Genomic DNA, 12,689 nt, shown 5'->3' on the forward strand with positions numbered 1-12,689 from the left:
TAATTTTGGCCACGCCTAAACTATGCCAAATCCATATTTTTGGTCGCGCTTAAAACTATGCTAAAATCCTAGCTTGGCCACGCCTAAACCATGCCAAATCCACGCCCGCAATGGCTCCATGCCGCTGACTGCCAAACGGAGGGTTGCAACAATCAACGACTACCCTTCCATATGAGATGCAAATCTAAGTCGTACAAACTTGACACCAAACGAATTGTGGCAATCTCTTGGCTACGGTGCCAACCCTTGGCCACGGTGCCAAAGCCCTAATTTGGCCACGCCAAATCCATGTCGGTCATGCCTCCATGCCGCTGGCTGCCAAATGAAGGGTTGCAACAATCAACGACCACTCTTCCTTCTAAGATGCAAATCTCAGCCGTTCAAGTTCGCTACCAAACGCGTGGAAACTTTTGGCCCAATGCCAAGCCCTAATTTTGGACGCGCCTAAACTATGCCAAAACCCTATTTTTGGCCGCGTCTAAAACTATGCCAAAATCCTAGCTTGGTCGCGCCTAAACCATGCCAAAGCCACGCCGACCATGCCTCCGTGTCGCTAGCTTCCAAACGGAGGGTTGCAACAATCAACGGCTACCCTTTCCTATGAGATGCAAATTTCAGCCGTACAAACATTCCACCAAACGACTTGTGGAAATTTCTTGGCTATGGTGCCAACCCTTGTCCACGGTGCCAAAACCCTAATTTGGCCATGGTGCCAAAGCTCTAATTTGGCCACGCCAAATCCATGCCGTCCATGCCTCCATGCCGCTGGCTGCCAAACGGAAGGTTGCAACAATCAACGACTATCCTTCCTTCTGAGATACAAATCTCAGCCGTACAAACTTGCCACCAAATGACTTGTGGAAATCTGTTGGCCACGGTGCCAACCCTTGGCCACGGTGCCAAAACCCTAATTTGGCCACGCCAAAGCCACGCCGGCCATGCCTCCATGTCGTTGGCTGCCAAACGGAGGGTTGTAGCAATCAACGGATACCCTTCCCTCTGAGATGCAAAATCTCAGCCGTACAAACTTGCCACCAAACGACTTGTGGCAATCTCTTGGCTACGGTGCCAACTCTTGGCCACGGTGCCAAAACCCTAATTTGGCCACGCCAAAGCCATGCGGTCCATGCCTCCATGCAGCTGGCTGCCAAACGGAAGGTTGCAACAATCAACAACTATCTTTCATTCCTAGATGCAAATCTCAGCCGTACAAGCTCGCCACTAAACCAAAAGAATTGTGGCAACCTTTGGCTATGCTGCCAACTCTTTGGGCACGTCGCACACTTAGCTATGCCATTTCTATGGTCACGACACCAAACTATAATTAGCCATGCCAGCACCGTGGCCACGCCAATGGCTACTAACGGAAGGTAACCACAATCAACGGCTAACCTTCCTCTCAAGATGCAAAATCTCGACCGTCGAAGGTCACCACCGAGCCGGCAAGCCTCCCAAGCTCAACTTGACAAACAATAACAACATGATACACAAAACACTCAATACATCAAAAACATGTCACAAACTGGGGGATGGTCATCAGGGTATTGGTCTGGAGGTTTACAGCGTGCGGCGTACACTACGCCCGTTACAAGAAAGTGTCATAAGAGTGAGGCGGTTAGTAAATACAAGAAGTAATGGTGAAACATTTCCTCCATTATGGAAACATCAATTTCATGCGTTACCCGTACCGCTTTCTTCCATTTACTCAACCGTTTCCACTTCTTACGAGACCATGGTACGTTTCGTTGCGACTTGTATAAACAGGTCTCACCTATTTCCACCAAAGAACAAGTTTTGTTCAGGAGAATACAACACTCAGAAATCACTTGTTAGCTTTCCACTTTCCGATACAAGTCGTCAAACAACTACTCTTCCCGAATCAACTATTCTGGTCTCAACACTCTCTTCGCTTCCCTCCCTAGACCAACCCTCCCCTTCGCTTTGTGACTGAAGCAAGTATGGAACGTCCATTTTTGGTTTAGGACGGATTTGTACAGATTGATCTCTCGAATCAAAGTACTTCCTTGCAGTACATTGTTTAGGGTTTAGACTCGTTTCTCACCCACACACTCGAAATTACCGAAATCAGCAGAAACTGTTTTCACCCTCAAACACCTATTATAAAAACTTCAAAATTCAGTTCCCCGTTGTTCCCAACTGAATTCACATTTTGTGAACTGATTCGCCAACCTTCCCTGTATTTCTGAAACTCAGATATCTATGGTTTGCGAAATGGTTTTCCAACCTATCCTGAGAAGAAATAACATAAGTTCAAAATTTCTCTCTTATGATATTTGAAACATCTCAAATGATAAGACCATTTGCATCGACAATTTTCAATCGATCCACAAATTAAATCTCAAACCATAAATTTCTTCGAACTAATATTGTTAGGATTGTTGAACATCTTTGGTAAAATCATATTTCGAGATTTTTAACAAGACAAGCTTGACTCGAAACTTCTTCTTTATAAATCTACTAGAAGTCATATGACGTAATCTGAACAGATAAAATGGTAAGATATGGAGTAAAATAGAATGGTTCAGTCTTCACATACCTTATACAGAAGTTCTCCAAATGTCTTCGTCGATCTTCAATCTTCGAGGGTGATATCTGATACTCAACTCTCAAATCTAACCTAGTCCGAAACTTGACTTAGTAGACTAGAAATCAAGATGATTATCTAACATTAACAACAAGCTTGAGATAGCAAAACTTGTGGGTTCAACCTAGCATTGCTCCAACAAAGATGATGTGTTGATGCTTAATTTTAAAGGAAATTACAACAACTCAAGTTGAAACATAAATTGATCTAAGGTTACAGGGTTTTTGATTTTTTATACATATAAAATTATTAATTCCTTTATTTCATTCATGTGAATTTTGGTTATGATTTTTAGGGTTTTGGTAACTTCACAGAAATTAGAAAAATTAAAATTAGATGAGCAAGATTTTATTTTCCAGTAAATTTAATATTTAATGAAATTTATTTGATTTTCAATTTCGGGAAACAACAATTCAATAAGCTGCAAATAGTGGCTCATAAAATCAAAAGAAAATATAATTGCAACAAAATTGAAAAATTTGCAGTAAAGCAGCGTAATAAGGTTTCCAATCTAAGTTGCCACGTCCAATACTGATCTCTTAGAGGTATATGTTTCTACTAAGCTTGTTGTATTAGGAATTTCATATTATTAATAGTAGTAGCAGCATAACAACAATAACAACGTCTATGGTGTTTAGATGATTATTGTACATATACGCAGTCTGTGACTGAAATAATCATAATCTTAGTGTTAAGTTTCAATGTGGTATTGGGTTCTTGTTTAGATGGCCATTGTATATATATATACAATCTTTGACTAAAATACTCTTAATCTTAGTTTAATTTTGATTTTTTGGACTGCGATTGAAATACTCTTAGTAGTTTTAGTGGTAAGATTCAACATTTGGGATTCCAACTCAAATCCGATTTTAGTCTTAGTGTTGATGAATTTATGAGAAATTAGATTCATTTGTGAAGTTTGTTTCATATTCAATTCGATTTAGTCACTGGCTTTGAAATTAGTTTTTTTTTAATATATAAAACATAATATGAAACAGAAGAAATGACATAGTAGTGGTGAGACGATTTTATTTTCTCATACTTATGTTGCACATTCTTTTATGTATTCAACTAACAAAGGATGTTGGTGCTTTTATGCCTAACACTACCCATCACGTACTAGAATCTCTTTACCCAGACCCCCTGATAGCAAACCATGAACATGTAAGTCACAACTAGATTTTATCTTTCCAAAAGAATTCAAACTAGTTAAAAAGGGGGTTATGATTCCTCCTAGTCAGGTGGCGACTTCAATACCTCTCATCTCTACCGAGTTAGCTCCCTTATTAACGAACTAGTAAGAAGTGATCTTTATATGACTTGAGCAATAAACATTCACGAACGGATGAGCACATCTTATACTGGTTTCATCCCTCGACCCTATTATGCCATAACAGAGACCGGAAAATAGATGGACTCACATCCCGTGCATTACCCCGATTTCAGCAAACCTCTTAATCATATTCTTCATAAAACTACTTTTGTCTGTTTTTTGTAGGAGCAATATGCAAAGATAAACTACGCCATTGATCTGCTTACAGAATTCAAGTTTTACGAAAGCTACGTAAGTATGAAGGAAAACGTCTCGGAACTTAATACAGTACAAGCACCCTATGATCGTCCTCAAGATGGAGATGAAGATTAAGACAATTATAACGGCATTTTAGGTTTTGTGGGTATATTTCTTGTAAACCCTCCCGAGACACCATTAAACCGTTAGGGTCACCTAGCGGTTTACAGAATTGCTGCACCATCTAAGTGCAGCCGCGATATCTGCGAAAATCAGTTAGGTTTAGAATTCAGTAATTTATCAATATACAATCTTGAGTCGCATTCTAAAATTAATAAAATCATTTAAATATCCTAGTTCAGTTCAATGAAATTGACCTCGTTGAACCTTTATATCTCGACTGCAATACCAATGCGATGCAAGTGTGAATTATGTCTTAAGAGCGTAAGGGTTTGGCACGTCAGCATTAGCAATGCATGTAGTTGCCAGTTACATGTAGTTGCAATGTTTGGTGTTTGGCATGAAAATAAGATGAATGTAATACACCGATGCATTTTTAACTTTAAAATCTAACAATAGAAATAAAAATTATAAACAAATAAACAATATTCAAAAATAATTTTTTTAATAACAACTAAAATTATAAAAAGATTTAAAAAAAATAATAATAATACAAACTAAATTAAAAAAAACAAAAACTAAATAAGAAAATTAAAATTAAATATTTTTCTAAAATTTTAATAAAAAAAAATTGCTAAAATTTAAATAAAATTAATGAAAATAAAAAAAATAACATTAAAGGAAATATTTAAAAATGAAAAGAATTAAATCAATCAATTAATTAAAATTGTACATTTAATAAAGAAACTATAATAATATTAAAATAATGAATTGAAAAAAAAAAAACAAAAAAACTACAATAATTAAAAATAAGGAAACCGAAAAATAAATAATTAAAACTGAACATAATATAAAAAGGAAAAAAGAAAAATTATAAGAAAAAAAATAAATAATTATTATAATAAATTAGTAAATAAAATAATAATAAAAAATAAATTAACACAAAAAATTAAATCTGAATATTTAATAGTCAACAAATAAAGTTTAGAAAGAATATAATGAAAATATATCTGATTTTGCAAATAAAATAAGTGGTCAACATTTGTCAACTGTATAGTTGAAGGGTAATACAGGGCCGCTTTCAATGCACACCTCAAGAGGAGGTTATTCAAAGTAGCCCTTTAGAGGTAGCAGGAACTACGTTTACATGTAGTTGCTATGTCGTGCAGTTGGATCCATGCCAAACACCCAACATTTGAATGCAGCCCTTGACTACTCGCTTTGACTGCACTACACTCTCCAACTACCTCTGATTTAAGCGTGCCAAACGGACCCTAAATGGAGTGCATCTCGACTACAGTTCCAATGCTAACGATGAGTGCCCACTGTTTTAAAGTTGGTTGCCTTTAACAGTATGTATGTGCTGCCACTTTTACTTCGTGGACAAGGGAAAACTAAACAAAAAGAAAACCTGACTAAAAAAAGGGGGAAATTCACTAGTTCCTCTTCTAAAATTCTCTAAAAATCGTGCTGAGTTCTTTAAAAAATCTTGAAGTCATCAAGAATCAGATCTGGTTTGTTAAATTCATCAGAATTCATTGAATATTTACTCGAGCTACAGTATCGTCTGAAAAAGGTTTGTTCTCTTGATTCAGATCTGCGTTTTTTCTTTATCGTGTTTTTTCACTTCATGATTATTATTTTTCTGAATTAGGTTGAATTTCTATTTACTTGTATGACGATTTATGGAAGTCTATGTCGTACTTCGAATAATTACGATCTGAGACCTGATTTTGTATTTAGGGTTATGTAAGGATTGTTGTTTTACGGATTCTGGAAGAATCTTGAAACCCTAATAGAAATTAGAAATGAAGTGTTTATGTTTTCGTGATTTGATTAGATTTTGTCTCTGTTTGAGTTGAAACCACTGAACAATCTAAAAGGCAAACAGGAGGAACAACAATGCTGCAAAATGACTAGATTGACAACTGCGTTCTTAATCACCACATACTAAGTATGATATTTGACTAACAAATACATCGAATATGTGATGAAAATTCTTAAGATGCTTGGTGTCGACTGGAAAACGAAATCGTCCCCCCGAAGGGAATAGCTAACTTTCTTCAGGCAATGGTCCAGCTGCCAGTTTGTCCAAATTGATAATTAACCGAAACAGAAAAAACTGGAATGTTTGTTATATGTCGTTCCTGTTGTTTCGGAACATGCTTAAAAATGGGATTCTTATGATACGTTCATGTGTTAGTGATTAGAATGTTATAACCTACAGGTTATAACTAACCAAACCAAAAAGGCATGGTTTATATTCTTGTTCTTATCTGTATTTGTGTTGATGTTTCGTATCCGTGGATTTGTCTTCTGAGGTCTAACTCCTGCTGACTTAATCTTATGATTCATTATTCGATATGTGTATTTGTAGCAATGTATGACAATTTGGGAGGTCAAGGCGGGGGACCAAGACCACCACTAAACCCTCAGCCTAATCCATTTGATAGTGCAACTTATGGAGCTGGCTCAAAGTTCATCAGAGCTGGACTAGGTGCATATGGAGAGAAAATATTTGGATCAAGCTCCGAGTACGTGCAGAGCAATGTATGTAAATTATCTTGGAAGTAAAAATGGAAGGAAGTGTGAATATGCTTTTGCCATTATAAGTGGATCACCACTCTTTTTTTTTTTTTTTTCTTTGAGTATTGTTTCAATAATTGTATGTCTTGTTCATTGCCAATTAACAGTTTGATTGATCAGAAAGGATCTTGGTAGCGAGTCTAGTAATAGATTTTTGTTTGTACGGCTTTGGTAATAGATTGGAGAGTATTCTTATCAGTTTATCACATTATGCAGATAAGCCGGTACTTCTCTGATCCTCAGTACTATTTCCAAGTGAATGACCAGTATGTAAGGAACAAGCTGAAAGTTGTACTGTTTCCCTTCTTACATCGGGTAAGAACTAGAATTCTCCCTTCTTCTGCTGACTAGCTTTTATGTTTTGGAAGTCATTGAACATAATTTCTTTTGTTTCCCCCCTTAAAATTCAGGGACATTGGACGAGGATAACTGAGCCAGTGGGGGGAAGACTGTCATATAAACCTCCAGTATACGATATAAATGCTCCAGATTTATACATCCCTTTGATGGCTTTTGGTACCTACGTTGTGCTTGCTGGCTTCTTGCTGGGTCTTTCTGGAAAGTGAGAATGACAATTTGTAAAACTTAAGTATATGATTATTCAGAGAGTTGCAAAATCTTGTTCGTGTAAGTAACTCTTTCTCCCCTCTCTCCTTCATTTATGCAGGTTCAGTCCAGAAGCTCTAAGTCTGCAGTTCACAAAGGGAATGGTTGGTTGGTTTTTGCAAGTCCTGTTGCTTAAAGCTTCATTGTATTCGTTAGGGAGTGGGGAGGCTCCATTGCTGGACATTGTGGCATACGCTGGATATGCATTTACGGGGATGTGTGTTGCGGTTCTTGGGAGGCTTGTGTGGAGCTACTCATACTATTTCGTGATGCCTTGGACATGCTTATGTATGGGTGTGTTCTTGGTGAAGACCATGAAGAGGGTTCTGTTTGCAGAGGTCAGAAGTTACGATTCCAGCAAGCATCATTATCTCTTGCTTTTCATGGCCTTAGTTCAGTTTCCATTGTTCATCTGGTTAGGCAGTGTTGGAGCTTGAAATGTTTCCTTTTTGTGGCACTGATTCGTTGTTCTACATAAATTGTCTCTCCTTCACATGGAATAGAATTAAGGGATGTTATAAGTCAGAGAAAATGGTGTTGAATTTGTAATAGAGTTAGTACATTGGATGTAATCTAGTTGGTCAGCTAATTTTGCAGGTGGTTAAACTGAATGATCTGCATTCCACATCCCTGGTCTTTATTGTATTATTTCTTTGCCATTCTATATTGATTTTTTTTTTTCAGTAGACATTTTTTTTAATCCGTAGTCAATTCACCACTGTATGGTTCGATCAAAATTGAGTTGTATGGCTGCTAACTGGGTTGGCGAATCCCAGCATTCAGTCTGCCCATCAGCGGGTAGCAAATCCATTGGATGATGAATTTGACAATGGATTTAACTCGGGTGATAATCTGCAATCAGCCATTCATATGGGCACTGATATTCCAACCGGATATCAACCGCTGTTCACCCCTCGGGCGCACTGATATTCCAATATTTGTAGATGGAGAGGCATCGACATTAAACACAATTATATTGCACACCATACATTTTTTGGATGTTCACTATCAAATACTTCATGAAAATTGTGAACTAGATGACCCCGGAGGTAAGGTCCAAACTATTATAATACTATTGTAAATTAAGACTCAACAAGTGACCGCGACACTAAACTGAAACAACATAACGAAAATCCTTGAGAACTTTGAAATAATTGTAGTATAATACAAGGTTATTACGTACACATACACTAAGATTGAGCCAATTCATGCCAATATCATCAAATTGCTAACAAAAATAAATCAAAAGAGAAATGAAGCTTCCTCAATAGCTCTGTCCGTCATTGTCATCTTGAACCACCCATCAAAACAATGTCCCATTTGGTCCTAATTGAATCAAAGGAAACCAAATAATCAAAACACACAGTATTGAGGCCATCACAGGTGAAAATATCAGTAGACATAGAAATTGTGAAAGACATCAAGAGTGTGGTACGTGACAATATATGAATGCAGTGGGCCCAAATAAAGTTTCCAAATAATGTCTACAGCCATTGATTTCTCAAAGATTTGGTCCTACTGGTAGCTAAAAACAGGAGAAAAAAAGAGAAAAACCCTAAAGAAGCCGAGATACATTTTGATGAGATCAATTGAATGACATAAGTTAGAAAAAGAGATAACAAGTTGTTGTCAGCTCTCTGCCTGTACAAAGAGATATCCGACGATTGAGTGTTGCAGTGGCTAAACCAAAACAGTAACAATTCACTATCGCTCTCTCTCCACACTTATTTCCACACCCACATCTAAATTTAATGCCAAACAAATTGCGTCACTTCACTCTCAGGCTCAGTTGCATTGCAAGGTCCGAATTCCGGTGACGTTTCTCTAACCACACGTGTAGTATTTATCAAGCGTCACGTGTCACCCATGATCAGAACAATCAAGCCCATTATCCTTGACCAAAGTCATATCAAATTTGACTTTTACATGTCTATCTATCTATATAATAGGGTACTACTACCTACCATGGTCCATTAGTACGGTCGTAATGTTAGATTGATGTGGGACATAATGGTGGGCTAACACTAGTTAGGCAGAGGCTTCCTCAAAAGTTCAAACTTCATACAACAATAATATTATTAAATTCAACTTTGTACTTTGTTTAGAAAAAGAAAAAAAAAGAAAAAAAAGACAGAGATTTGAAAACAAGATCTAATTGATGGTTGAAACTTTAAACAATATCCAGTTAATAATGTACCTAGTTTTTGCAAATGTATGTATCATTAACAAATGTATGAATGTTGAAGATGGAGCATGGAACAACAAGAGAAAGAATTCTTTATAAATCTTACAAATTAGACCAAGAATTTGATGGTGAGTTTCAAAAAACAATCTCAGGGTTGAATTCTATAATAATCTCAACAAAGAAAAACTTCAATCATAAGAAACGGATACATTTGTGATTTGTGATACATGCTCATACTATCCAGTGTCATATAACACAACATGTTAAGGAAAACCCAAAGAATAACAGGAGAAAAATCACACCTTTGATGGTGCTATGGGGACAGAGAAACCAACTCCCAAAATGCTTTTCTTCTTCTTCTTCTTGGTTATCTTCATTGCACTGACTGCCTCTCTCTCTCTCTCTCTCTCTCTCTCTCTCTCTCTCGATACAGTGTGGTATTCTTCTCTTTCTTTGAAGTTCTTCTGCTCTGAGAACTTGAGAGTTGTATGTATTATAGGAGGGGAGTACTGTTTTCTTCTCTCAACAAGATTTTCTGAAAACAGAAGAACAACATCAACAGAGTTATTTAAGACGAATGAAATAATTAAAAAAGAAGAGCACTAAAAATGGAAAAAGTATTCACCCTAGCACATGCCCCCGCCGAAAACAAAATGCACTTTTTTTTTACTCTTATTAAATTACTTGCTACAGTCTAGAGAGACTCTAGAGTACAGTGTACATGTGTGACAACACAAAGTGAATGCTGCAGAGCTTGACCCCATTTCCACATGTCACGATCCACATGTTAAGAGATAAAATAGACTAATCAATAGCGATTGTTTTCGATCCGTTGGATTTGTAACAGTTTGAACTGAAAAGAAAGCAAAAAACTTTTGGGGTGAGAGAGGCTCGAACTCTCGACCTCAGGATTACTCGATATAGCTATGAGACCTACGCGCTAGCCAACTGCGCCACCACCCCTTTGGTGATGACAACCCAAATATGTTAGACTAACTTTGTTTCTTGCTCATTTCCTAGGACAACAAACAGCACACAAGCATATATGTAAGAGAGCTATGGAGTTATGGTGTTCAAAATTCGAGTCAGTCCCTAACCAGCACGATAATTCTAAGTCAAGCGCTTAGCCTTAGTGCACCTAACTATTTGGCGCGATTAAAAAAGGTGTTTGCGCCTTATCGTTAGCGCATGACTATTCAATTGTAGTCAATGCTGCCAATCACTGGATATAATATTTAGGTTAAAATTCACATTAGAACTCAATTCATCTCAAATTATTGCAGAGTCATTGCCTCTTCCATCTCAGTTGACACCCCAAAAAAAATATGACATCTTAGAAACCAGTATCTAAGACTCTAAAGAAATCAGATGGTTGTAGTAGTTCAACACTCAAGAAATCGTATGAAAACACCGTAACAAAGAGATTTCGAGATGGCAACACTATAAGAAGAAGTCCAAGAATAGCAAGGATCAAGAAGAAGTCCAAGATAGTTCATTGATTTAGATGATGAAGATGTCTATGTTCCAAAATTTACTCAACACACACAAGCTAGTGTAGCTGAGAATAATCCTGAGATGCTTGAAGAATTGACTCAACACACGGAAGCTAGTGTAGATGCACAAGTTAATTAGATACCTGATTTTGAAGAACAATTTAATCATGATTTTTGGGTTCAAGCTGCAACACAGGCTAGTGTGGTAGAAGATTTGATTAGAAGTTCCCAAGAATACAAGAAAAGTGATGAGTATGTTCTGCACTTGAAGAATGTTAAAGAAGATGAGTGTAATCATGTTGATGACCTGAACAATGTAAGAGAGTATGAAAGTTAAGAGGAAGATGACAAAAAGTATAAGCTTTTTCTGAAAATAGCTAAGAATGGGGGTATTTATCAGATGGCAGTTCAAGTGACATAAGTGATGATGCTTGTTAGAGCATTGCTCAGTCGAACTCACAAGTGTTTTTATCTCAAGATTGTTGTCAAATTTAGTTGTCAAAACTATATCTTGATTTCTAGTCTACAATTAGTTAAGTCTCAGACTAGGATAGAAGATGTAGTTGAGAAACGAACATCACGACGCTTGTTGAGGGGTGAATTTAGGTTTGAGGTTCTACCTGTCCTAGCTAGCAAAATGACCTCACTTTTCCAAGAATAGTAAGAGAGAGAGTTGTCTTTCCATTGTACCTTGTCCTTCTTTATATAGACTGTCCAAAAGCCCCTTCCTTTTATGACATCATGCCATCTGTCCTAAACTTCTTTAATTACTATTAATGCCATTCCTTCTCTAATAAAACCTCCTTCTTTCCTATTAATTTCTGCCTTGTCATTTCCATCTAATAGTCACTTTCTTGGTGGACTCGGGCTTTAGTCCTTAAGTCCCCATGTCTAATGTTGGGTTTGCCTCCCCTTGGAGGGCACACTAGCCCGTCTAAAGGGGTAATATTTTTCATGTATCAACATTATTCCCCTGACTATTGGGTCAAGTGTTAAATGACCCGATAGTCAAATCATCCTTTACTCTTGGGTCACAAACATCGGGACGGTTGCTATGTCATTTATGATGACACTTCCTCTATATATAGATGTTGTTCCTTATATTCGATCATCTTCCTCAAACACCTCGTTTTCCATTTTTGCTTCTTCCCGTAGGATACTTTAATTAAATGGCTCATTCCCTTCATGGTTAAGTTTTAACCTTAGCGCCTATTCCTGCGTTGGTTTCAATGTTCAAGGAGGCGGAACTGGAGCGCCTGTTGTTAGTGAAGGCCGCAGTTGAGGCGCTTCGTGAACAGATATTAGCGAAAAGGGACTCCATGGGTGCCCAGTTCGCGGTGCATCAGGCGGCTCAGAGGACCGGACACATGACATCTACCATTCAACACGCTTTAGATGACGCTGTCACAGCTCGGTACGCTGCCAATTCGCTTCTCATGGAGTCCTCACTAATGACAGAAATTATAGATCATGCCATCGCCGATTGTCGTTCGTGTACCTCTGATCAAGTGACTCCGCGGCTTCCGGGGTGCACCCTGTCTTTAGCGGCAGTCTCAGCGCTCGTAAACTTTCTTTATCCCAAAG

General features: G+C 37.6%; 1 protein-coding gene, 1 long non-coding RNA gene and 1 other non-coding gene across 3 annotated transcripts; 1 reads left to right on the plus strand and 2 right to left on the minus strand.

Annotated features, from left to right (window-relative positions):
- Window positions 1-5,621: 5,621 nt before the first annotated feature.
- On the plus strand, window positions 5,622-8,124 carry LOC113289421 (protein YIF1B-like). Its single transcript, XM_026538669.1, has 5 exons — window positions 5,622-5,811; window positions 6,613-6,785; window positions 7,038-7,136; window positions 7,232-7,383; window positions 7,489-8,124. Exons 2-5 carry the CDS (start codon window positions 6,615-6,617, stop codon window positions 7,862-7,864), a joined length of 798 nt encoding a protein of 265 aa, XP_026394454.1. The 5' UTR covers window positions 5,622-5,811; window positions 6,613-6,614; the 3' UTR covers window positions 7,865-8,124.
- Window positions 8,125-8,536: 412 nt separating this feature from the next.
- On the minus strand, window positions 8,537-10,161 carry LOC113286221. The gene is made up of 2 exons (XR_003329173.1): window positions 9,915-10,161; window positions 8,537-8,753 (listed from the first exon to the last, which is right to left on the minus strand). It is a non-coding gene; the product is annotated as an uncharacterized LOC113286221 (long non-coding RNA).
- Window positions 10,162-10,488: 327 nt separating this feature from the next.
- TRNAM-CAU lies at window positions 10,489-10,575 on the minus strand. The gene is given in 2 exon segments: window positions 10,489-10,524; window positions 10,538-10,575. It is a non-coding gene; the product is annotated as a tRNA-Met (tRNA).
- Window positions 10,576-12,689: the final 2,114 nt, after the last annotated feature.

The sequence above is a fragment of the Papaver somniferum genome, chromosome 6, assembly GCF_003573695.1.
Source record: "Papaver somniferum cultivar HN1 chromosome 6, ASM357369v1, whole genome shotgun sequence".
Lineage (NCBI taxonomy): Eukaryota > Viridiplantae > Streptophyta > Magnoliopsida > Ranunculales > Papaveraceae > Papaver > Papaver somniferum.

What these genes read in the sequence shown, in the direction of transcription:
- LOC113289421 (XM_026538669.1), top strand. Translation starts at nt 6,615, where the DNA reads ATGTATGACAATTTGGGAGGTCAAGGCGGGGGACCAAGACCACCACTA. An exon ending in CCGAGTACGTGCAGAGCAAT is followed by an intron (nt 6,786 to 7,037) that starts GTATGTAAATTA and finishes CACATTATGCAG; the next exon opens with ATAAGCCGGTACTTCTCTGA. An exon ending in TTGCTGGGTCTTTCTGGAAA is followed by an intron (nt 7,384 to 7,488) that starts GTGAGAATGACA and finishes TCATTTATGCAG; the next exon opens with GTTCAGTCCAGAAGCTCTAA.